The following is a 27,742-nucleotide window of genomic DNA, read 5'->3' as shown; positions in this document are numbered from 1 at the left end:
CCATTTGGAATTTACAAATAAAAAGATTTAACAAATTATCATTTGGCCTAATGGAAAGGTAACCAATTGTAATGTGGAATTTTTCCATTTTTTAAGGAAACTTTGGAAAACCAAAAATTTAGAAAAAATCGGTAACATCTGCACAATTTAAATTTTGGAATGTTATTGGATTGCCATTGGAAATTTTTTCAAAAAAGATTTTTAAAATTACTATTTGGCCATGCGGAAAGGTAAACAATTCTATTGTGGACTTATTTAATTATTAATTAATCTTTCGGAAACCAAAATGTTACAGAGAATCGGTGAGATCTGTACAATTTAAATTTTAGATTTTTATTGGATTACCATTGGAAATTTAACCAAAAAAGAATTTTAAAATTACTATTTGGCCTAAAGGAAATGGAACCCGATGTATTGTGGAGTTATTTGAGATATATTATTGTGATTATACTTCTGAAACAAAAATATCAGACGGTATTTTAAAGAAATAAGTATTGATATTAGATGATATTTTTTAAGAATATTATGCATTTCTATAAAGTTATGTTTATGCAAAAAGAGATTGTGGGCTTTTTTAAAACAATCTTTGAGATTGTTAATTTTTTTTTTGCCTGCTGTTAAATGATGAATGCAATTGCTTTCACAATTTATAGTGAAATGCAATATTTTCTGAAAACAGCAAAAAAAAGGCAAAAATATTTTTTGAAAAATATGTAAATATGTGTACTGTATTATAAAATGTTTTATTAAATATTAATACTTTTTTCTTTTTTTTCAGATTGAGATAGAAAATTTTCGAAAACTAGAACCATTTTTAAAGCAATTAAAAAAAAATTTAAATGAATAAATCTTTTTTTGAGTGGGTATGGTAAGTCAATAATATCATGGTCCCTTTTTTCCACTTCTCTACAATCACATTTTCAGTTTTTAATTGTAGTCTCTCAAGGACCTTGTAATGTGATAATTGATTTTTAGTGTTTTTTAAAAAAAAAAAAAAAATTACGCGTACCGTACGCGTACGGTAAAAAAAAAAAAAAAAAAACATATATAAAAAATAGATGAAAGGTAAGGTTGGCTCTTAAAAGAGCCGTTGTGTTCATGCAGGGACAGAGGAAAGAAAGATTGGGAATATTAGATGGTACGACAAGTGTGCTGATCTATTTTACAGTTCACTAGGGAAATACTGGTCTCCCTATAACTAATTAGATCATGACAAGTGGCGCACCGTACTTCAACCCTCGCAAACCGAGGGTTAATTTCCAGAGGACCAGAAAAAGGAGATGCTCCCCCCACAGATGAAGGGCTCACCTGACCTGCAGAAGAAGGACTCGGCACTGCAGATGATGGTCCAGGCTGAGCTGCTGTGGATGTGCTTGGTTGATTTACTGAAGGGTTACCTTCAGTAAGTCGAGCATGTGTCCTTCTGTGTACATCCTTAAGGTGTCTCATCATGGTGTGATTCCCAAAGGAATACTTCCTGTCAGGATTCCCTCTTGAAAGTACACGCTTACACAGCTTACAAGTCACTAAGGGTGCATTTACCTTTTGCTGGCCTTCTGGAAAAGTAAAATACTCCCATACGTAAGAGGTCTTTTGTTTCCTCGCTCTCTGCCTCAAGGTAGTGCTGCTAGCCTCACTCTCAGAAGAGCTCTGCTGTTCTGCCATCGTATCACAAAGACAACCCAGCTCCTTCTCCTAAGGGATCACAAGCAGAAATGAGGGGAATGGGTGTGGTGTAGGAGAGTTCTAGAACTGAAAGTAGTTTCAACCAATCAAAAGTTGAGTTTCATGATCACATGACCCACCGTACGCTTACGGTGCGCTTACGGCAAAAGTACGCATGCGCGTAAAAAAGACACGCGCTCGCGCGCATGCGCATAACAGTCACTCCCCAACATTTCCGCGTAACGTGCGCGTGTAGCGTACACGCGTACGCGCCCCACGCGGAGTACGCGCGGCTACGCAAATTGCGTAACAATACGCAAACAGCGTAGATAAATTACGGACATTGCGTAAACCGTACGCTTACCGTAAGCTTACCGTACGCGCACTAAAAAAAAATTTAAAAAAAAGGAAAAAATGTATTGCTAATAAATTTTACCTGTTTATTTTATAAAAAATGTAAAATAAAAACATATTGTAGAATTTTAAAAATTTAACCATAGTCTTTAAAAAAGGATAGAAAATTAAAATAAAAATATGTAAAAAAAAAAAGAAGAAAAAAAAAAAAATTAGCATTTAAAAAAACCTTGCAAATTCACTGAAAACACCATGGGTTTCACACACGTTATAGTTAGGAATTAGCATTTAAAAAACCTTTGAAATTCACTGAAAAAACCATGGGTTTCACACACGTTATAGTTAGGAATTAGCATTTAAAAAACCTTAGAAATTCAATGAAAAAACCAAAGGTTTCACACATGTTATAGTTAGCTGGACATTTCACTCGTAAAAAACCATTGAAATTCCCCCGTTATAGTTAGTTCAGCTAACTATAACTCGCGCGCCCGCAATGCACTACTGATGACGTCACATATTACATCACTCATGACATGGTCAGTGACATCACTCATGACATCACTGATGACATCTCAAATGACATCACTGATGACATCATCCTTGTGATAGAGTGGTAGACCTCCTCTCACCCTAATATATCCTTTGATACACACATTTAAAAATAGAGACTGAAATTTTCAAAAAAATGGACATACAAATAACAGTTACAACAACCTATTCAGTAATTCTAAGATCCACATACACATCGACTCATCCACCAACAATCCTATATAGTCACTCATACATGTACTCACACATCATATGTACTCATACACCTAAACATCCTGTAACACAATGCCACTCATTCATAGAGTTACTCACACATAGTCACTCATGCTAATAAAGAATCAAACATCCATTTACCTGCATATACAGTTATACACACACCACCACACTTACTTTTACAGAAACTTACACATACTTAGTCTTTTAAATAATCACTTATAGAAACACAAACTTATTCATACAGGCACTCTTCCAATCTCTCACTCGCACATATACTTACTTATATACACCAATAGTCATATATACTAGTTTAAAAAATATGTAGTTACTCATAAAGACACTATTGAGACAGTCATTCACTCACTAACACACCCATACACACACTCATCCACCCATACGGTCCTACACACATGCTGTCTTCAACACATACAAACAGTGAGTCACTCATTCATGCACCTATGCACTACATAATAACCCCCACCGAACCATGAAGACACTCAGACACTCATACTGATACTCAAAAAACCAACTAATAACCTATATAGACACTCATGTAGCTACTCACCAACCCATGCAGCCACTTATATACAAAGTGAGAGACTGATACAGGTATTTACACATTTAAACATTACTCACTTAGCCATGTATTCATAAAGATACACTTAATCAGTCAGTTACACAATCAATTTTTAAAAAACAAATCATCAAGTTAGACACTTATATACTCATTTATTCTTCCATCGACCTTGAGATATACATATATTAAACATATTTAATTTTCAGATAAACACACATTCACTGGATGATGTCATCAGTGATGTCATTTGAGATGTCATCAGTGATGTCATGAGTGATGTCACTGACCATGTCATGAGTGATGTAATATGTGACGTCATCAGTAGTGCATTGCGGGCGCGCGAGTTATAGTTAGCTGAACTAACTATAACGGGGGAATTTCAATGGTTTTTTATGAGTGAAATGTCCAGCTAACTATAACATGTGTGAAACCTTTGGTTTTTTCATTGAATTTCTAAGGTTTTTTAAATGCTAATTCCTAACTATAACGTGTGTGAAACCCATGGTTTTTTCAGTGAATATATATATATATATATATATATATATATATATATATATTCACTGAAAAAACCATAGGTTTCACACACGTTATAGTTACGAATTAGCATTTAAAAAACCTTGCAAATTCACTTAAAAAAACATAGGTTTCACACATGTTATAGTTAGCTGGACATTTCACTCGTAAAAAACCTATGAAATTCCCCCGTTATAGTTACTGTAGGCAACTATAACCCACGCGACCGCAATCCTCTGCTGATGACGTCAGATATTACGTCACTGTATTTAAACACTTATTTACCCATGTCTTCTTCCATTAATCTTTAGCTATACATATATTACAAATATTTATTTTTCATAAAGACACATATGTCATCAGTGATGTAATATCTGACGTCATCAGCAGAGGATTGCGGTCGCGTGAGTTATAGTTGCCTACAGTAACTATAACGGGGGAATTTCATAGGTTTTTACGAGTGAAATGTCCAGCTAACTATAACATGTGTGAAACCTATGGTTTTTTAAGTGAATTTGCAAGGTTTTTTAAATGCTAATTCGTAACTATAACGTGTGTGAAACCTATGGTTTTTTCAGTGAATTTGTACGGTTTTTTAAATGCTAAGTTATGTATTATTTTTTTTTTTCTTCAGGTTTTTCAGCGTGCGCGCACCGTGAATTATTATTTTTTTTTTAAATCACGAGGTGCGCGCACCCTGCGCGTACGGTGCTCTTCGCGCACCGTGCGCGCGCTGTGGGCTCTTGGTGTGCTTCGCAGTGCGTGCCATGGACGCGCGGTGCGCGCACCTCGCGATTTATAAAAAAAAAAAAAATGTTTTTTTTTTCCCTTGGGGGTCCTTTTATGACCCCCTGACCAAGGCTAGGGGGTCAGGAACTGTCCGCTCTGACCCCTTTTCACGTTCTCCTCCTTTTTTTTTCACCCCCTCAGACTGCGAGAGACAAAATGGCGGCCGACACTTCCTGGTTTCGACCGATTCGAATGTTTACCGACATCTAACAACCAATCTGAATTCCGCTCGTGCACGGCAGGGTGCGCACACAGTTCGCGCACGGTGCGCGCGTATAGATATTGATATGCTTTTAAATGCTATTTTCTCAGGAAATACTGAACAGATTTACTTCCTTGACCTTATGGCTACCTCTCTGCCAAATTTCACGTAATTCTGTTCAGCCGTTCGGGCTGTAGCTGCGTCTAAAGGTCCTATGGAAAAATGCATGGGGAAAACGTGTTTTGGGACCCCCCCTTTTTCTCGGCCCCCGCTTGACGAATCACCCCGAGACTTTCAGGGTAGGAGCTGAGCGGAGCGCCCCATTAGTTTTGAAAATTTCGCGAGGATTCGTCAACCGGCGCCAAAGTTATTCAAAATAGAATTTTGAGATTTCCTATGGAAACTAGGTTGTAACTATAACTATCTACTGGCGACCGCCAGTAGATAATATATATATATATAGCAATTTGCATTGAAGAATGGGTGGATATATAAATATAAATATCTGGATGGAGGATTTAGTAGCAGTATGATTGACTGTTTACTTGACTAATTTATAGTGTCTCACTAAATATATTGGATAGTGACAAAACTGTGTGAATATCTGTATCACTTTGTCAGCTGTTGTGTAAACTGCTGCACCAGTTGGTTACTAGCTACGTGAAAGTCTATATTATTTATTGATTAGTTATCTGAGTATTTGTATGGGAGAGTGAATGTGTGTGTGGTTCAGTGGGGGTGTGTGACTGCCTGAAGATGTGTGAATAGTTGGTATCTGAAGTTAAAACTACATGTTATAACAGTTGTTTGGGTGAGTGAATATCTTTATGGGTGTGGCAATGAGCCAATATATGTCTCAATGGTACATTTCCAACAAACTAGAAAAATAAAAGCCAGTGTATGTGTCGGTTGTTGTATATAAATAAGTATACATAAGACTCAGGGATTGTATGAGTGACTGTATGGATAACTGTATAGTTGTAATAGTGTTTTTATAACACACTAAGTATGAGCTATTATCTATATGAATAGATGAAGTGGTGTTTTTATAAGTGTATAGCTAAGTAAAAGTAAGTATGATCCATTGTTTGCATAAGTGAGTAGGATGACTTCATAAGTGATTAGGATGTGTGCTGGTGTGTAATGTCGATATAGGTGTATAAGTATATTTGATAGTGTTCTCTTGATCATTGACAGCATGTATGAGTGAATCTATAGGTAAGTGATTAGATGTGTGTATAGATCTAGGAATCACTGAGTGGGTGTTTAGAAACTTGTATCGGTGTGTCAATGGTTTTAAATCTGGCACTCTCTATTTTACAGTGAGTGATGAAAGGTTATACTAGTGTATGATGAGGTGTATCTGATTGTCACGTAGATGATGTCATCAGTGATGTCATTTGAGATGTCATCATCAGCAGTGGATTGCGGGCACGCGAGATGTAGTTAGTACAACTAACTATATCGGAGGAATTTCAATGGTTTTGTTCGAGTGAAATGTCCAGCTAACTATAACACCCCTAAAACCTATTGTTTTTTCAGTGAATTTCTAAGGTTTTTTAAATGCTAATTCCTAACTATATCAGGCCTGAAACCTATGGTTTTTTCAGTGAATTTCAAAGGTTTTTAAAATGCCAATTCCCAACTATATCAGGCCTGTAACCTATGTTTTTTTCAGTGAATTTCAAAGGTTTTTTAAATGCTAATTCCTAAATCAGGCCTGAAACCTATGGTTTTTTCAGTGAATTTCAAAGGTTTTGTAAATTACAATTTTTAATGTATTAATTGTTATACTGATTTTTTTTATACTGATTTACTACATTGTTTAAACTGTTTATTTGTAGATATTTTATTTTTTTAATTACATTATACATTACAATACAAAATATACTTTCTCAGAATGAATTACTTTAGTGTAAATACTTTGCAAATAGGCAATAGACTTTTAAGTACAGTCAAATGCAATTAGTTACTTTATGGATTACTTTTCTAACCACAGGACTGGATGCTAGATTCAGTCCTTGGACATCTCCTGTAAACAGTTAAGTAAAAGCGTTTTGGTTACAGTAGTGATTTTTAAGGATTATTATTGTATTTTAAAAGTTGACACTTTTTCACATAGAGTCACCAATGTTATCCTATGGCAGAAAATTCACTTAGCAGGTAAGCACTGTTATCGTTACTTTTTCTTACTCCGTGGTGGATCCGGGATCCAGCACAGGTGAATCTCATGTAAACAGTTGAAAGAATGTGTTTAAGTCATACAGACGATTTTTTAGGAATATTTTTAGTTTGTGAAAATAGACACTTAGAAACTTGTCTACTTAAAAGCACACAATGGATTCCTATGGAAGGAAATACAAGTTACTGGTAAGTACACTTAGAATTACTTTTCAGGGTCAGTGCTGGTATAAAAGATGAGGCACTGGGTTCTCTCCTGATAACAGGTGAGTAAATCGGAATTCGTAGTTCTGCTGATTTTAGAGGAATATTTGTAAGTTTCAAAAATGGACACTTAGAAACTTTTCTGCTGAAAAGCACACAATGGATTCCTATGGAAGGATATACAAGTTACTGGTAAGTACGCTTAGAATTATTTTTCAGGGTCAGTGCTGGTCTAAAAGATGCAGCCCTGGGTTCTCTCCTGATAACAGGTGAGTAAATCGGAATTCATAGTTTGGCTGATTTTAGAGGAATATTTGTAAGTTTCAAAAATGGACACTTAGAAACTTTTCTGCTGAAAAGCACACAATGGATTCCTATGGAAGGAAATACAAGTTACTGGTAAGTACGCTTAGAATTACTTTTCAGGGTCAGTGCTGGTCTAAAAGATGCAGCCCTGGGTTCTCTTCTGATAACAGGTGAGTAAATCGGAATTCGTAGTTCGGCTGATTCTAGAGGAATATTTGTACAATGGTAAAGGAATGAATTCCCCAACTTAAAACGCGCCACAGGGCGTGTTTGCACAGTATCACCTCAGGCCCCTCCCCATATCTTCTCCACTGTGCAAACGCGCCCTGTGGTGCGTTTTAAGTTGGGGGATTAAGTCCCCTTGAATCCTGAGGTCCTCTAGCGCCCAACTAGGCCACCAGATACCTCCAGTAAGCGCCACGGAGCTGCATTGCAGAGAGGTGTAAAAAGGGGCATGGCCTCATTACACCTCTCTGCAACGCAGCCCCCCGGTGCATACTGGAGGTTTCTGGTGGGCTAGTTTGGCCCCCAGGGACCCCCAGTATTCAAGGGGAATTAGTTCCCCCTCTGCAAACGCGCCAGGGGGCGGGTTTGCAGAGTGGTGTAAGGAGGGGGCGTGGCCTCCGGCCCGATCCTGTTTTTTTTTTCTTTCTTTTTTGTAGAAGGGGGGCTGGGTAGCCCCCCTTCTTTTTTTATTCTTTTGGCCCTGGGGACCCCATCCCCCAGGGCCTGACCCCAATTTTTATGTATGAAAAAAAAAATCGGGAAGGGGGCCATAATTTGCCCCGGGGACCCCATCCCCCAGGGCATGGGCCTTTTTTTAAACATTTTTTATGGAGGGGGGCTGCGTAGCCCCTCTCCTCTGGCCACTTTAAAGACCCAGGGACCCCATCCCCCGGGGAGGGCCATTTTTTTTATTTTTTTAAGTGTAATTTTTTATTTAATGGGGGAGGGGGTCCGCGTGGCCCCCTCCCGGGCCACTTCTGGCCCCGGGGACCCCATCCCCTGGGGCCTCGCCTCTCGTTGGAGACTGTGGGGAGGTCCCCAATCCCCCCACGGTCCCTGCCGGCTACCCGCCTCCTGCGGGAGCCGGCATTGCTTTTCCACATGGGAAGCAGCTAACATGCTGCCCCCCATGTGGAAAAGCAATCTTCTTTGCTTCATTGAAGCGAGAGCAGGTTTCCCTGCTCTCGCTTCAATGAAGCAAAGCAGTTTGCAATGGCAGGGTGGGAGCCGCGAGCTCCCGCCCTGCCATTGCAAACAGCAGTGTCCCGGGGGTGGGCACCCCGGGACACTGCAGGAGCTGGCCCTAGGGGGGTGGTGGTCCCCAGGACCAATACAAGGTTCCAGGAGGGGGGCCGCATGGCCCCCCTCCAACATGTACAAGTTGCCCCGGGGGTGGCGGTCCCCGGGGCTGGGGGGGCCTGAGAGCCCCCCCACATCAAATCATTTTGATGCAGGCAAATTAGAATATTCAGCGCGGGAGCCCGCTCTGAATTTTTTTAAATTTTCTGCCGAAATTTGCTCTGGGTGCGCGAATCGCGCCGATTTTAAAAAAAAATAAAAATCTTTTTTTGGCCCTGGGTATCCTTGTGGGACCCCTGAGCAGGCCTAGGGGGTCAGGGTGTTTCTACCCTGCCCCCTTGTAGCGTTTTTCGTGTTTGTTTTTTAAGTTTCTTGTGCCTCGATTCTACCGAGGCACAAGATGGCTGCCAACACTTCCTGATCTGGAGTGTTGACAGCCAATTAGAATATCGCTCGTGCCCGGCAGGGTGCGCGCTGGGTGCGGGGAGGGTGCGCGGATCCTCCGAGGCCATAGATATATATATCTTTTTAACTCTAATTTTCTCAGAAACTACTGAACGGATTTACACCATTTAAGCAAAAGGCATGAGTCTGAACTGAGGACTACCTCTTTGCCAAATTTGGTGTAATTCCGTTCAGCAGTTCGGGCTGTAGCTGCATCAACAGGTCCTATGGGAAAATGCATGGGGAAAATGTGTTTTGGGACCCCCCTATTTTCTCGGCCCCTGCTTGACGAATCACCATGAAATTTTCAGGATAAGAGCGGACCGGAGCTGGCCAAAAGTTTGAAAAATTTTGCGAAGATTCATCAATCGGCGCCAATGTTATTCCAAATAGAATGTTGTGGATTTCCTACGGAAACTAGGTCCTAACTATATCTACATATCTACCTACTGGCGACCGTCAGTAGGTAATATATATATATATATCAGAGGTGTGCACCCCTCCAAGGGGGAACCACCAGTCTAGTCAGGATAAGCTATATACACACTAACAGATAATCTGCACTCACCATCTGGTAGATTGTCACAGAGAAGTCAAGTTTTCTAAAGAGGCAATGTGTACAGTATTTGTGCAACACGCAGTAACACAATGAAAAAAACACAGAAATACTCCACACTGGTTTAGAAAAATAGACAATAATTGTATACATGTATCAAGACCAAAAAAACAAAAATTCAATCCATTTTGTGCTGTCCGGGTCGAGAAGGCTGGTACCAGAACGACCAGGGACCCCACGAAGCTTGCTTCTGAAGGGTGGAATCATACCTCCCACACCGGTTACCGCTGTGGTTGTATGATTCTAAGTTGTTTGATACCAAACACGACATGGTTTGCCGCAACCATTTGAGATAGCATTTTACGCGAGCATATAATGCACCTCTACCTTTATGTCGGGTTGCGCCACCGACAACCCTGGAGAATGGTCTCCAAAGGCTGCAGAGGTGCTCTGCTCTTGCAGGGGCACCCTCTCACTTAAAACCCAGTACCCTGCCTTTAGGATTGTCAAGGCCTGCTATAGGGGTGACTTATAGGTTTTAAGTGCAGTGACCTATAGATATCACTTTGTTTCCAAATCCGGTAGCAATCCACACCGAACAAATGGACACAGACCCAACGTGAATGCTCTGGTGATTTATTTCACTCCTTTTGCCGCCATGACGCGTTTCAGCTCAAAGAGCCTTGTTCACATGACATGCCGGAGCCAATTAACAGTGCATTTTTAAACTGCAAGTGCAATAAGTAGCCACATCACATGACCTGCCCGACATAGACATAGACTAAATATATAAACTACGATTAGATATGTTTTGAAAAACATGAAAAATACAAACATACCAAATAAATAATTGCATATTGGTCGCGTTTTTTTGTCCTTAGTGATGTTTACATTCTTCTTTTTGTCTCATAATGTTGTTCTCTCGCTGTTACTATGTTCTTATATTTTGACTTGAAGTCTTTGGCAATAATCAGTAAAATACTGAGATATCAATCGGCAATAATTGAAATACATCAGCCTATACCAAAATTCGTTAAAATAAACCACAAAATTATCCTATGATATATTGAAACTTTTTTTTAAAATATATGGTAAAATCCGATGTTGATTTGTGGAGGAGAGATACCATGATCCATATAAGAAGAATGCCTAGAACTGTCGGACATGGAGTGGACGTGCTATCGTGTTCTATGTATCGTGCCACAAATCAAGAAATTGATAAAACAGAACAAAATATAAATAATACAAATATCATGGGTACAACAAGCAAAAAGAACTGCTAAGATATAAAAGGAATATCTTCCAAAAAGAGTATAAATTTACTCACACTCTGCATCAATGTATACATGCATTAAAGTTGATATGTCAATATTATTAAATAGAAAAAGGGGGGAGAAAAACAAATCACTCGTCCAACGCCACACTAAATTAAAATTGGACTAAGAATGAAATGGAGCAGAATGGTGGGGATGTCTTGTTAATAACACCATATGGTAATGGTAAAATCAATTACTCATCTTAATAAATTGGTCATCTAAAGCCTGGACTCTAAATCGCATCCCAATAAATGTAGATAGTGACTACAAGATTTTACTGTTTATCTGGATAAATTATTGTGAAAATTTGCTGTGCCTGATGCGTTTGTGCAAATGTGCTGTGCAAAGTTATAACTACCCAAAAATAAGTGGAGGTTGGTTAGTGTAACAATCATGAAACCAATATATACATTGGTAACATACATGCACATATAAAATATATGTATATATAAATATAATATCAACCATATTGCAATTGTCACATAGATAAATATTTCATCATAAATATATAAATATATACATAATCATATAAATAGATAAATAAGTGTACATAAATATATATTTCATGTAAAAACATTTCCTTATAAATCCAACAATTTAAGACCATAGGGAAATAAGTTGATATATACCATGGGACGTAAATAGTGTATAACCTTGCACAGAAAATAGAAAACAACCGACAGTGGGGTAAAGTCTGCTTAATTTGTTTTGTCCAGCAACCCATTACAGACATGTATTTAAATCTTCTGTGACATTGAGGCCACCTGGAGACTTAGTATCGAGTTGTATAATGTAACGAGTCTCCAATTGTCTCAGTTTGTGGTCTCTGTCGCCTCCATGCCTACTAGGGGGTATTGTGACCTATAGATAAAGTATGCACCATCTTACACAGGCTGCAATGTCAGACCTGCAGTTTAATTTTGCCTGGCCTCTCATGGATGGCATAATACATGCTTCAGCCCATGGGAGACCTCTGGGGTACCTATGCCCTGGGTACATGTGTACTATATACTAGGGACTGACAAGGGTACCCCAGTATCCAATCTGGGATGTATCTAGTACATGTCATAATATTTTAGGGAGAAAGCAGATAGACTGGGGCCCTGATTAGCAGGATCCCAGGCAGACCAGTCAAAAATCTGCAAAACACTAGGCAAAAAGTGGGGGTAAGCATCCAGTCAGATCCTACCTTCCTACATAACCTCCTCAAACGAAAGGAGATAAGGCTAACCTTGCCCAGTTGAGACTTTATTTCCTAAGTGGCCATATAAGGAAGGTCCTGCACTAGCATGGATACCCCCTGTCTTATTGACCACTTAGGAGTCCGTACCCTGAAGCATTTTGAAGTCTCTCCAAAATTTGGGATAACTACCTCTAGTTTGCTTTGGTGAAGAATTAGGGTGGTGGGGTGCGTGAGTATGGAAGTGAGGCCCTAACAGGGTTGGTCTCGGCTTCCTCAGAGCACTGGTCACCATGGAGGCCTTTCTTTCCATGACTGAGTTATATCTGGCCGTAGGGGTCAACCTCTGGCTGCCTGCAGCTGGGGATTGAGTCCCTCTGGTTGGAACAATGGAGATCCAGAGAAGGTTTGGGACAGCTTTGTCCCAGGTTTTCCTTTGCCCAACAGAGTCCATCTGGGGTATGTCACTAACTAAGGGTAAGAGGGATTCCTCAGAAGGTTGTGGAATATTCACATGGCTAGCGCTACTGGACTCGGTGTGCCTAATCTGATGATGAGAGGGTTCCTCTGGACAGTGGGCCCCTAGGCATCCACTGACATCCCTGACCTCTGCAGCCCTAGGCTGACTGAGGCTGGGTAGAGAGGGGCAGGATACCTGCTCCAGACTGGGCACCTCTGTGGAAGGGTCCCATGCCCTCCGTGGTTCTGCCAGGACAGGCCTGACCACCTCTGGGGCAGTTCCTTCACAAGGGGTAGGATCAGTCCCCTGAGGAAGCTGACCCTTACCTATAGTCTGGGGGGAAGAAGACTTTTCTTCATTCCCTGTGCTCTCATGTGGAGCAGAGTGGACCATAGTTTCAGGCTCCACTATTCCAAATGTTTCCTGGGGTTGGACTGAGGCCCTAGGGGGTCCTACCAACTCTCTGCGGGAGGCCTAACATCTGTAAATGGGCCTTCATTTCTACTTCAAGTTTGGGGATACTGCCACTCTCTTAGGACCAGTGACCCCCTCCCCAGCTGAGATTGACTATAGCCATGGGATGATCTGTCCTGACACCATCAGTACTGGTCACCTGGTACTTGAACTCAAGTAAAAGCTGGGCTGGGGGCACTGGGGTTACTGTCACCATGGTGACACCAGCCCCTGTGCCCCTATAGGCTACAACTGTCTGACCATTGATCAGAGGCTCTTGTCTGTAGTTGCCCAAGGAATTGGGACTGACAGTAAAAGTGGCAAACCCCATGCCACCATCACAGACTACATTGGCCTGTGTGGGGAAGCTGGCTAGGCCAGGGTCCACCTCAGTTCCCCAAGAAAACCCAACTAAATGTTTGGGGGCACTACCACCATCTGGAGGATTACTACCTGTAGTACCAGAAGGTGTAGAAGTAGTGAGTGGAGGAATATTTTCCTTCTTGCTGACCTTAGGGCAAATGGCATAATTTTTCCTGTGGCCTGTCTTCTTACAGACAAAGTAAGAAGGTTTCTTGTCAGGAGAGAAAGGAGCTTGGGACCCACCCCCAGAAGAGGATTTTTGGGGCCCTTCAGAGGACTTATCTTTTGATTTATCCCCTCTTTTCTCTTCGGTCTTGGAAGAATCTTTCTTCTGGTCACCACCCTGATTCTTTTGTTTCTTCCTGGTTCTGAACCATTTATCTGCCGTCTTTCCCAATTCTTGGGTAGAAGTCAGATCTGAGTCCACCAGATACTGGTGCAAAAGCTAGTTTTGACAATTATTAAGGATCTGCTCCCTCATAATCAAATTGTACCATCATAAATAGTTATGCACCGTGCTGCCAAATATCCAACCTTCCAGTTTTTTTGTAGCACAATCTACAAAGTCTTCCCAGTCTTGAGTTTGTGCCTTCTGGGTGTCTCAGAACTTAACCCTGTACTGTTTAGTGGTTCAGCCAAACTCTTCAATGAGAGCACTCTTCAAGACTGAGTATAATCAGCATCCTCTTCTCTAACAGTGAGGATCTTATCTCTACCTTTGTTAGCAAAGGAGAGCCACAAGATAGCTGCCCACTGCTCTTGAGGGACCCTCTGAACTTTAAAGGCCCTCTCTAAAGCAGTTATCCATTTATGGACGTCATCCCCAACATGGTAGGGAGGGACAATCTTGCTCCTATTGTCAAAAGAATGTTCTTTAACTCTAGAGACACTGTTGCTGCCACCATGGGGCTCGAGTCCCAACATTTTCCCTAGCTCTCTGGACTTCTAGGGACGCTTTGTCTAGGGCCAATTGCTGTTGCCGTAGCCTAAGCCTAGCTTTCTCAAGTTCCAGAAATTGGTACTCCCTGTCATAAGTGTGGTCCATCTTGCTAAATACAGAGGTCCCTACAGACTGTCCTCAGTGATGTGACTCTGCAGAGGGAGATCTAGATCAGGTTTTGCGGTCCCCACGAGGGATACTGGCCTCAAACTTGGTGCGAGGGCAGCTCTACCTCAATGAACATAGGAACCCACCACCTGTGTTGCTGGAGTCTTCAGAGTTCACAGGAGCACAGGATCAGCAGACTGGTCAGTTGCGTTACAGTGCCCGCGAATGCAGGGGAGTGACTCCTTCACCCCAAGGGAGATACTTCAGTTGTCCTTGATGCTCCACAGGTCCCTCACGGAGCATGTTTGGTGCACGGGCACAGACGATGTTTTAGACAGAGAGGGAGACGAAGTCAGGCCCAGTCGAAGTCCAGCTTCACGCCAGAGCAGGAGCCAATGGCTCCCAGAACTGTTTTGAGCTGGAATATGCACAGGAACACCAAATGTGCCCCCAGTCCAGACTTTCAGGCACTCTCAGAGTGCCCCCACCCAGCCCCAATACACTAAATCCTGTCTGGGAGGTGTTCACACCTCCCTGTGACAGGATGCCTATTGTGCTGCCTTCCTCTGCTCGAGTTTGGCTCAGCAGCAGAAGGGCAGAAATGTGTCTCTGGTCGTCAGCAACCATTTTGTGCTGTCCGGGTCTAGAAGGCTGGTACAGGGAAGACCAGGGACCCCACAAAACTTGCTTCTGAAGGGTGGAATCATATCTCCCACACCGGTTACCAGTGTGGAAGTATGATTCCAAGGTTTTTGATACCAAATACAACATGATTTGTTGCAGCAGTTTTCAAGATAACATTTTACGCGGGCATATAATGCACCTCTACCTTTATGTCGGGCTGCGCCACCGACAACCCGTAAGAATGATCTCCGAAGGCTACAGGGGTGCTGTGCTCATGCAGGGGCACCCTCTCACGTAAAACCCAGCAACCTGACCTTTAGGATTGTCAACGCCTGCTAAAGGGGTGACTTATAGGTTTTAAGTGCAGTGACCTATAGATATTGTAAACCTATATCTAAAGTAAGAGGTGCATGCACCGTCTTACACAAGCTGCAATGGCATGCCTGTAGTTCCATTTTGCATGGCCTCTCATGGGTGGCATAATACATGCTTCAGCCCATGGAAGGCCCCTGGGGTACCTATTCCCTGGGTACATGTGAACCATATACTAGGGACTTATAAGGGTACCCCAGTATCGAATCTGGAGTGTACCTAAGTACATGTCATAACATTTTAGGGAGTAAGTAGATAGACTGGGGTCCTGATTAGCAGGATCTCAGTCAGACTAGTCAAAAACCAGCAAACCACTAGGCAAAAGTATCCATGCAGTCAGATCCTACCTTCCTACATATAGATAGTGACCATGGTACATGAGCAACGAAACGTGCAGATGTTTCTTTCGAAATAAAGAATAGAAGGACGGTTTGGCAAAAACCAGCATTGGATTTCTGTGGCTTTCTATTCATATATAAAGAATCGGAAGTTTGGATTTACATCGCAATGTGCGGCGGAGCGCTGCCAACGAGCACCACCAGCAGTCAAGCAGCACGCGGAAGTCAGGAGGTGATATATATATATATATATATATATATATATATATATATATCGAGAGGTCTGGGTAGTTCCCAAGCTTAAGTGGAAAGCAGCACCTGCATAGAGCACCCTACAACACCAGTGACACTCTAAATCTGCTCACCCCAAATGTCTGTATTTGTAACAAGGTTTTGAAGCAAGGGTTAGGACTTTGCCATCCACAATGAGTTAGAAAGGGACAAAGTCTTTTGCCATTTCTATAGCAAAGTCTTTAAGCATAAGATTAGCACAGTGCTATCCACTTTTGGTAAAATAACCTCCAAGTAAACCTGGAATAAAAAAAGCAACCGCTAAAACATGTTTAGCTGTCGTTACAGCTCTTTAGAGAGGTTTAGCTTTGTCCAGAAACAAGAGAGTGTCCCAGAGTTCTCTGTTTCCTTTTTTGCATAATTTATGCGGCACTCTAAGCGTGAAAGGGTATTGTTTTGACATATATCGGATGCTCCCTTGTGTCTGGGCAAAGCAAGTTTTGCCCAAATACTCACTGCGCATTTCTCTGGGGAAAAACCCTTTTGCCGTATCATAGCTACCTGGGGTTGAACATTTTTCTAGTCGAAAGTGTGTTTTGACTTAGTAGGATAATACACTGCTACCTAGGTGGAAATTTCTCACTCCCAAACGAATGGTACAAAATCACACCAACAGTAACGTTATGTCTGAGGTCTTTAGCAGTTCCTAATACTTGCATACGTAATAGACTGCACAGCCACATATAACAAGATAAAAATGTGTGGCAAACCAGTTTTGTGACAAGTCAAATTCAGATTCTTCATCTCAAATATTATTTGTATCAGTAAAGGTGTCACACATTTATTTGGGATGATCAAAATGAAGAATTTCCCAATGTAAGTCCCACAGGAAATGTTTGCGGTCTTCTACAGGGAACCTCTGAACAGAATATTACCAAACTTGGCATGAATACAGAATTTTACTCAGAATAAACTCTTTTGTGCTTTGATGACAATCCAATAGATTCTGAGATATTTGCATTACAAAAATCGTGCCTTGCCAGCTCTATATTTTCACAGTTAATATGTGAATTCATCATGAACCTGGATCCGACGAAAAATATTTTAAAAATATTCCATTCTGATTGATGTCATGAAATCTGCGGTGCTTTAAACAGCAAATTCTAATATTAGGCTATACTTTTTTAGTTTGACATCTGCAAGAGAGAGAGTGTCTATGTGTGTGTTATTTACCACTAAGGTGTAGTTGTATTTATTTAATTAAAACAGTAATTTGCTTATCTGTTCTCCACTGGTACATATCATGGCATTACTGTAATCAAACCAAAAAGCCAGAGAGAAACTGCAGCCCTAGGAAGCCTCACAGATGCAATAGGCAATTGTGAGCCGAAACTGAAGTGTATGTTTTTCTCTTCCACAGGATTAACTTTGCAAATCATCAAGCCTGCAACCTTTGTAGACACAGCACACTATCCTCTGCTGCTCGTAGTGTAAGTATGTAGCTATATATGATTCATTCTGTATCCGTCATTTAATATGCAATATTACAGGAGTATATAAGAAGTGTACAATTCCTCAAAGCGTCCATAAGTATGTTTCCCCCTACCATGATTGGGATCATCAGATCCCTGTAATCATGTGCATTTTCACAGTTCGACATGGAGAAAGTGGAACAGAAATATGTGCAAAATGTTTTTTCTTCTCTTTATCACAAGTTGTTTGAGGGCAATGGGCAGAAAAAGAAGGCTACTTGGGTTAAATAGGTAAATCTGAAGCTAACCTCTGAATGACAAATGATGTGATATAATTGAAATGGACAACCAAGGTGTGAGCATTCAAAAGTTTAAGAATGGGTTTTTTCTTGGGTGGTAATTGGAAGAAAGTACATATTTCCTTCAGTTGCCCTATCACTGTGTTTTCCTGGAGCTAAAAATTGCCTTGGGTGAAAAGTCAGGGCCCTATTTTTTTATTTATGCCTTGCTCAAGTAAATTAATTACTTGACCTACATTCGGTATCCCAGGAGACTTTTTTCCCTTTACTAAAACCATCATGGCAGCCATAAATGGACAGTTTTACAACTGGCCCATAAATGAAAAATGAAATACCAGCATTTGTAATTCGCACAGCTACCTAGGGAGAGGTGTCCCGGCGCTGGGGCCATCTTGAAGATTAAGCAAGCTATTGCCCAGAGTCACATGGTGCTGGGCTAACCTGCCGCCGGCACCACGGATCGAACCGTGAACCCCGTGGTCCAGAGTCAGGCACCCTGGCCTCTGCGCCACACCTCTTCCATAAACAGACTGGTAATAGAAAATGATACTAGTGCGCTTTACTATGTAATGGAAAGTACAGATGTTTGACCTTGCTTCATGTATTATATTATGTTTTTTGCGTGAAACTATCTACTAGCATGAGTGATCAGAAACATTGAAAAAAAGGCTTGAGTGAATGTAAGTAACCACATTGTCTGAAAAAGTTGGTGATGTCCTAAACTGAGTTTGATGAAACAGGCCTTGCATACCTAATTGCGATCTTGCTGGATTATTTTAGTGTGCTATTTCTGCTGAGTATGAATCCGTTATTCTAAGACACTGGGGCCTAGATGTATTAAGAGTTCACGCAACGCAGGACAGCAAGCAAATTTGCTTCTCTGAGTTGGGTGAACTGGAGGGAGCAGAATTGTGAAATTGCTACAATGAAATGGTGCAGTTCTGGTCTCTCCATGCACTGGCGCACTTTCTGCTGCCTAGCTCCAACACAGGCACCCTTGTGACATAGTACAAGAGTGCCTGCATGGGGTCCGGTTAGTCTTTGTGCAGGAAGGGGTAACAAGAATTATAGTTCTTACTTCAGTGTTCAAAAGCTTACATAGTTGAGGACATGCCTACCTTACTAACAAGCTTAGTTGGTACAGGCACGGTACGGCATGGTGGTCTCCCAATCTGCAGTTCCTGTCGTTCTCCATAAAAAGCGCAAATCTTGGGGGACAGGATATTTTAAGTGTGGGCCCCTAAATTGTGGAATAGCCTACTGATTAACAGCAGACATGATAGCTGTTGATGACTTTTCAGAAAAATCTTTAAAAGTACTTTTTCACTGATCGTGTTGCTTGTACACTATTCTTGGATGATATTGTTCCTGAGACTATATAAGGGTGTTCATGAGATCAATAAATACATGTAATTGTAATAGAGAAAAAAGTCACATTTTATCTAGTTCCAGTGATATTACACATTAAAGAAAAAGAGAATGGACAGGCATGAAAAATGATGCACAAAGCTTCAGAGAGCCTGTTGATTCAAATGTTGAACTAGTTCACCATCAACATGACTACACCCCTTGCAAATATTGAGATCACTAGGTATTGTGCCTCCATATCTTCTCACAATGGCAGCAGGACTCAGAGAGACAGGAGCAGACACAACCTGGCTAGTGCAGATGGTAAGTACTCTAAAATCAGCACATGTCCCTCACTGATTACAAGGAGTGTCACTAGATGCCACAACAAGTTAAGGAACAGGATGTCACTGCGGTCACTGATGCACCAGGCAGCAAATGGTGGCAAACGCCAGTGAAATCAAAGCAACCAGCAGTAAGCAGAGTCACAGGGTCACTCTACTGCTGTAGAATCCACAGAGACTGAGCAGTGCCCATAGCATAGAAGCACTGGCGATAAACCCCAACAGGGAGACATTGAAGAAAAAGATAATGGAAATATGCTGCCAGCAGTCAAGGCAGCTCAGGCACCCCACAAAAGAAGGTGCCCTGAGTTTTCTGAATAGGCACAGTGGAATAGTTAACATAGGTGGAAAGCTGGTGCCACAGGTGTAGGTACTACTTATGCATGGTGTCACAGTACAACTGATGCATGGAGTCACAGTACAACTGAGATTTGGGTTTGCAAGGTACATTTCTCAGATTCATCTCTGGGTGGTACCCACACATGGCAATACACCACCACCAATTCCAAAAACAATTTCCACCACAAGGTAGGATTGTGCTTGAGCAGCACAAGCAAGGCACTTTCTTTCTCTCCATGGATCCCCAAAGTGAAAAACACCACCAGAACTCTGCAGGGTCAACATACTGAGCTCAGCAAGGGCAACCTCCACTCGCAGCAGTCCAGTCATCAATGATGCGGTCACAACCTTTCCCTCTTTTTGCCATCAATTCTTTTCCATGCACAGGAACTTTTAATGGGAAAAAAGCACTTCAACCATTTTGAAAAACCTGTTCTATTTATTCAGACTGGGGGTGGGGGTTTGGGGTGGGATTATGAGATTGGTGGTCTATAGGACTGCCAAACCTGTGGTTGCGTGATGGCTACCGCTGCACCAGCAGTCCGGCTGCCGTATTTTGAGTTTGACGGTCGGACCATCACAGGCGGTGTTGCAGTGGTGAGGCAGTATTATGCTGGTGGTGCCGTTGCGACAAAGCCAAGCATATTATGAGTTTCCTCCCTGCCAGCTTTTTCATGGTGAGGGAAGTAAGAAATTAAGAGGACACTTAAGGTACACCTTCCTACACAAAAACATTCCCCTGAGGTATTTTCCTCTTCTTATGTGTGCTGCATTCTGCAGCACACATAAGAAGAGGAAAATACCTCAGGCACACATAGAAAGAGGAAACAACAAGGAGAAATGAAGATATTTCTCCTTGTTACACTTCTCCAGGTAAAGCGTAGCAATTTGTAGCATTCCCAGGTGTACCAGTAATGCTTGATTTGGGAATGCGCCAAAGTTCATGGGTGGATGTATGGGAAGACGCATTCTCCACCCATGGAATGCCTCCCTGTGGCAGAGTAAAGCAATACATCGATTTGCGCTGCGTTGCGTTATTCCAAATTTATCAAGACACTCAGAGCCATGCAAGGTGCCCTTGTGTGGCTTGGTAAATCTAACCCAAGAGTTGCGTCGCTCTTGCAAAACTGTTATTTTCTAACATGATTTTATTGATTTGTTTTGTAGAAAAAGCATAACACTTTATTAAGCAACTGCAGGTCATAAGTCCAAAATGCACTAATAAGTGAATATAATTATGATTAGCATACTAAACAGAAGGGTTCAAAAAATGTAACTGCAATGCATAACAAAAAACACCACCAGGTGTAACCACGGCAGAGTGGATTTGGGGAACAATAAATCCCGGGTTTGCAATAAACGAGAACTTTAGTGATCCCCACAGGACAAAGAGTCAAGCAAACTAGGCACATGCATAGAGGGCAGTGAAACACCATTTATTAAGAGATATGAAGGAAGTGGATGAAAGTACAGAAGAGCAAAATCCATAAATCATCGATTCATCAGAAAACCACTTAGCCCCCGGCTACCTCATAAGACAAATTGCCCACTTTTAGACTTTTTGTGAATGCTGTGGGTACTGCCATCTGTGTGTATAGAGAGACCTAGCTGCTGACAGTCACCATAATCATGGTAGGATATAAAACACTAGCTTGGGGGCTTTGGTTTTTAAAGTCTACTTCAGGTTCTGAAGGACCCTTCTCTTCATAACTTGGCTGTATTCAGTTGCCTCAGAGTATGAAACCCTTTTTCCTAAAGCCTTCCACTAACGCTACTTTATGCTAATTCTTCCTGCAGAGTCACATGTATCGTTCCCCTCCTTAGCATTTTCTTCTTGACAGCCTAGTTGCCATTTAAACTGAATGGCGTCATAGTCATTCTTCACTCCCATCTGTTGGTTTGCGATTGCCACGATCCAGTCTTGTACAATACTTTCCTGTTCAGGTTTTCGGCAACCAAGCAGCCTAATATTGACAGCTACGTTGATTTTCAGTCTGCATAGGCGATATTCCAGCAAAGATATAGAGGACAGCATAGTCACACAAATGGGTCTTCTATTCCTGTATTAGTCCTGGTAAGTTATGAAATCCATCAAGGGACTGGTCCTGTCTTTCAAGAAAAGGATAACTCTTTCAGTATCTATAAACCACTTATGTTGTGCTCTTCGCAACAGTAAATCTTTTCTCCATTTTATGTAAATATGTGTGGAGGGCATGTAGGCACCCCCTCCCATGGATATGCTTATCTCTCCCTGATCACTTCCTGAGGAGGCTCCTTAATTACCTCATATCTTAGAGTTGTGGACAAGCACTAAGAGAATCTTTCAGCAAAGCAGGATTTCTGCTCCTTTTAGTAGCTACCCCATTTTCTCAATGGGAAAGTTTCTGTAGGAACTGACCCATCATCAGGTCTACCCAGGGACAGGAAATCTGTTTAACCAAGCACCACCCCCTCATCAGTAATATCAAACCCATTTTGGTGGCCTATTAAGCTGCTCTCAGCTGCCTCTTCCCACCTCACTTCTGAAGCCCAGGGCCCAGCCCTGTCATTGCTGTGGAGGAAAGTAAAAGATCACCCCACCTATCCGTGCTCATGCTTCTGCTGTCTTAGTTCAAGATATACCATAAAGCAGCTCTTGCATGTGCTCCCTCCAACCCGGTGCACCAACTTATTCTGTCACCTTCACTTCACTTCTGGTCTAACGTAGTTCTGAAATGGGCAGTGCTTCTGGCTGTCATCTTAAGGTATTGCCTAGGGAAGTAAGGGCATGCCCTTAACACCAGCAACAGTTCCTCCATAGGAGCGGATGTTCGTCGCCTCCCACACTGCTGCACAGAAACCATGAAAATAAAATGGTAATAACAATATTTTATTACCATTTAATTTTTTACTCTGTCAGCAAACGGAGTGTGAGGGAAGGACGGGCAGGGCCAGTGCATCACTGCTGCAGACTGGCAGCATTGAGAAGTGGCCACTTCAGTTTGAAGAGCACATGTTGCTACAGCCAGACCGACATGTGCAATTCAAACCTCTCTAACCCAGCTGTCTGAGACAGCTAGGTTGGAGAGCAGGCACAGGCCTCCATTGCCATTCGGAGTGCAGAGCCAGCCTGCTCCAGTCAATCCAGACGCTTCACTCATGTTGCTTAACAGCAAGAGAGCAGCACCTTGATTGGATGAGGGAGTTGGCTGTGGGACCTCGCGCTCATACTAGACTCAGGAACATTGAGGACATGCTGCAGAACATCAAGGACATGCTGCAGGTAGTGTGAGGTAAATTAAATATTTTGTATTGTGTTTTTTTTGTTTGCGCCATCTGATTTAATGTCTCACCAACCTCCACTTCTTAACAGCATTTCCTGTGGAGCTTATTTCATCCTTAACAACTCTCCACCTAGAGCAATGGGAGCACTACTGTACAACAACTTATAAGAGAGGTCCAAACACAACCATTTGGCGGAACCGGTAAAAAGAAAGTGCACCTCCACAGTGAAGGAACTGTGCCAGAGAAGTTGCATCCACTCCATAGCTCGCATAGCCTTGCCCCAAGCAAATTCTGTTTGTTGTAAGCGTGCATCATTAACAAGCATTGGTAAATGTATTAGGTTTTACCTGTGTGAATAATAATAACTTATTTTTTCTGAGTTGTAGCTTGGGGAGGGGTTGTGCAATATAAGTTAAAGAAACTCCATAAAAGTATTCTGACTTGTTTACTGAGAAAGGCAATATATTGTTAATACGTCTTAAGAGCAGTAATTCTAAAATCCAGCTTACATACATTTTAAATTCCGGATATTTGCAGCCCAACAGAGTGGTGGCAAGGACAAAATGTATAGCTTTGACTATAGAGAGAATTCAACTTGGTGCTTCATTAGGAGTTGCTCAGGATTCCCAGTGGGATTGTAGCAGAGTTACCCCATCAGGAATTGCAAAGTCTGTGCAAGCCTCATGGACATGTCATGTTTCCCCCGGAGATTTTGGACTACTGAAAATAACCAAAATACCAAGGGAAGCTCAGAAGAGCATGAGGAATTACCTGAGGTATCAGAACTTTAGGATGTTAAACAGAAAGTAGCATCTAGGAGTGCACACTGTGACTTTAAAAAGAAGTAGGAGCAATCGGATGAGGGTCTGGTATAAAGGCCAGAACTGCCCACTTCGAAGCTGGGGAACCAGGTTCGAGTCTTTGTGTCGGCTCAACATATTATGATTCTGGGTAAATCACTTAATCTCTCCATGCCTACCAAAAATGAATTTGTCCTTGTTTTTGAAGTTACAGTGTGCACTCCCAGCTGCAGCTTTCCGCTTAACATCGCAAAGTTAATTAATTAAATGAAACTAGAATCTAATGTTACACAGACTAGCAGTGAAGGAATTACAAAACAACATTGTGGTGAGAGCAAATGACTGTATCTCGCAGATGACATGTGACTTATTAAAATAAGGCAACGTACTGAGAGGCAGCTATATTAAAGTCAGGTTGTTGGAGCGTGATGAAGACGAAGATAAGAATAATAAAAGAGCCGGCATGAAACTGACATGCAGTTCATGTGAGAGGGGAATAGTTTGGGAGCTGTCGTATATGCACACAAACCCAGTGCAGGCAAAACATCACAAAATAAGTTCAGCTTCAAAAGTGGATGATAACAGTAATTGGGCCGAGGGAAACTGATAAGAGCAAACATGAGGAACATGAGGAAGAAGAGGAAAAAGCATGCTACAGCCAGTAGAAATGGATGAAAAGTAATTGACAAGCACAGGAACCAATGAAAAGCAAGGGGGCGGAATGTAAGCCCCTTTTAAGATCAATATTAACAATAGATTTCGCAAGCACAGACCAGGCGAAACCTAAAAATGCTTTCCCTCCAAAGATACATTACTGGGAGAAGACATTACTCCACTCAGTGGCAATAAACTGACAATAGTATATAGCTATAAAAATTGTGCACCATGAAAGGCATAAAAAATTCTGCTAAACACTGCCTCACACTATCCAAAGTTCATACATTTCTCATCTGCAAATTAAGTGTTAAATTATTCAAAATAGCGAAGTTCCCAGGAATGATACACAGTCCCTTAGGGTAAATGAAGATGGTAAAGGACAAGCACAGGGACAAATGAAAAGCAAGGGGGCAGGATGTAAACCCCTTTTAAGATATATATTAACAATAGATTTCACCAGCACAGCACGCGCTGTGCAGGTTAAACCAAAATGTGGCTTCCATAGGGAGAGAAATTGTAGGAAGCATAACTTGCCTTCTGGAAATGTCAGGATGTACGTCATTAAATTAATGCTAGCAGTACATTAACAAGGCAATTCCTGCAACACGTGCCTGTGCATTAGATTCTAAAATGCTGGCGGCCACATCTGTACTTCGGTTAGAAATAATTGTCAGAAAAACAGCAAATGACTGAATTGATTGGACTTTAATTGGAAACACAGCTATTTGTCAATCTAAATCAATTTTGCTAAATTGACATTTTAACTTCACTATCTACAAAACAGAAAGCTGTCGCTAAGAATACTCTGCTCTACAAAACTCTAAATATTGAGCCCAATTATGAAAATCACAAAGAGCACGGTCAATGATTCACCTTTAGTTTGAGTACCAATCTGTCTTTAAAGTAGAACCAAGGATTTCTTTTTCACAAAACTTAGTTTAATAGGGATTACAATGTCAAAAATGATATTTTAGATGATATTAAACATGAAACCATTACTGTCTGTTTTAAAGATAGACTCATTAACTGTTAGTGCAATGCAGTGTAGCAACCATAGTTTCTGTGCTGCCTTGCGCAAGTGGAAGAAAGCAGTGCAGGGCCATATTTATTAAAAATGTCCAGCTGCTGCTGTCATCCTCTGACCTGGCACCCAAACAGGCTGCCTAGTGCCACGCTAAACCTTTGCACCATGGGTACTTGCAAACATTCTCCCAGCAGCCAAAAGGTTTGGTCTGTGATGTGACAAAAGGCTGCACAGATGCCAGCAGTGGCGGTTGGGGAGGGGGGTGGGGATAAGGTGGGTGTAGAGGAAGTGAAGCATATACATTTAGTGGCTTAATTGCACAATAGGAAACCGGAAAACCTGGGATTAATCCCGGCTTCCTCACTTTACCAAATAGTGTGATCCTAGGCAATTGTTTTATTTTACTTTTCCTCCTTTTCCTTCATTTCCATATATAAGAGGACCGCAAAATACATGACTTCAGGATGTATGTTGTACAACACATTTTCCTGTGTTTGATTTAATAAAGTATGATGTTGTTCATGTATAGTAATAACCCAGGCCACCCAAAGAATGCACATAACAGCTGACTTGCCTTTTGTTTCTCTATTGGCATTGTGTCACTGTGGTGGTGGGGATTAATGTTTCTAAATTCATGTTTGAAAACTATCACTTAAAAAAAATAATCCTTACTGTACTGATATAATATGATGCACTAAAGTGAAACGGTTCTGCATGTTAAAGAAACACACTTTTTGAATTTTGGAGAGGCAATCATATTTTTATACTTTTGCTGCAAGATGTTTTGAAGGGGAAACAGTGTTTACATCGCATGCGCTACAACTTATGCGATTACGACACGGTCGTTACAATGAGCGCGTTGTTACAATGCAAGCCATTACACCGCAAGTCATTTCTACTACTTGCTATTCCAACACCTTCCCTACTGTTGCACACGCTGTAGTTGGAATAGTAAATTATACTATTCCTCAGTCAAGCACGCACCCTACAGCAAGCCGTAGAAACGACTTGTAATGTAATGGTTTGCGTTGTAACAATTCGGTCGTAATAACGACTGCGTTGTAGCGCATGCGATGTAACATCGTATATTCGTTTTGAAGGTGTTCCTAAAGTTAAGCGGTGCAGGACTCCCTAGTTACTTTGTTTCCTTAACATCAATTAACCTTTAAATAAATACTTGCATGATTATTTAATATTGTTTTAAGGCTTAGTGCTGAGTTGTGTAAAGAGCATCTATGCTGCAGTGGACCAGGGTTCCCATGTAAAGCTCAGGAAGGCAGCATGAGACCCGGGCGGTGCTTTGAGTATCAATGCTTGCACCATGGTGGTGAGGTGTGTGTGCTGTCTATTATAGCATTTGTTCGGAAAGTAAAAATCCCATGCTTACACAAATTACAATACATTCAACACATTGGATGTGTGCTTTAAAATACAGCACTCATGCAATGTGCGAAATGCTTGGAGGAAAAAAATATTTCTCCAAGTGAGGCTTTCTTCAAAGCCTGGGTTCATTAACTGAGTAGATCCTGCTTTGCATCTAAAGCTATTGGTGTCTGCTGTAATCAGCCCATTTCACATTCATGTAACACTCTTTGACACAGAGAGACACGAAGTAGCTCAACACATTATTTGCACAGCGAAAAGGGCACTTTTCAAGTGTAAAATACCTTTTGCTCTGGAAAGTTAATACCATTCAAAGACTTTGCGCCAGTTTGCATTACTTTGCGTGACTTTGCACCAGGGCAGAGGCTTAGTAAATATGGCCCAACATTTGTATAATGGGTGCAATATGTGCAGCACACTGTTCCAGGATTAGGAACATTATGAGATGTTGATCTTGGCCTATAACTTTTTTTCCCTGTCCCTAATTATTAGTTTTTCTACAGTTACCTCTGCTTTACTCACTCATCCTGTAAAACCCAAGCAGAGTAGTGCATTTCCAATGCTTTC

General features: G+C 41.4%; 2 protein-coding genes across 6 annotated transcripts in view; one reads left to right on the top strand and one right to left on the bottom strand.

The window, feature by feature from the left end:
- The window catches only part of LOC146789683 (uncharacterized), a 678,567-nt gene that overhangs the window by 55,012 nt on the left and 595,813 nt on the right, over positions 1 to 27,742 (bottom strand). The window lies entirely within an intron of this gene.
- Positions 1 to 27,742, top strand: part of DPP6 (dipeptidyl peptidase like 6) — a 2,129,336-nt gene that overhangs the window by 2,041,049 nt on the left and 60,545 nt on the right. For all 4 annotated transcript variants that reach the window (XM_085631994.1, XM_085631993.1, XM_085631995.1 and 1 more), the window contains exon 19: positions 17,667 to 17,736. In XM_085631994.1, the coding sequence (XP_085488120.1) occupies positions 17,667 to 17,736 (70 nt within the window). The remainder of the gene's footprint in view (positions 1 to 17,666; positions 17,737 to 27,742) is intronic.

Source organism: Triturus cristatus, chromosome 10 (assembly GCF_964204655.1).
Source record: "Triturus cristatus chromosome 10, aTriCri1.1, whole genome shotgun sequence".
Lineage (NCBI taxonomy): Eukaryota > Metazoa > Chordata > Amphibia > Caudata > Salamandridae > Triturus > Triturus cristatus.
This window is presented reverse-complemented; position numbering and strand designations above follow the sequence as displayed.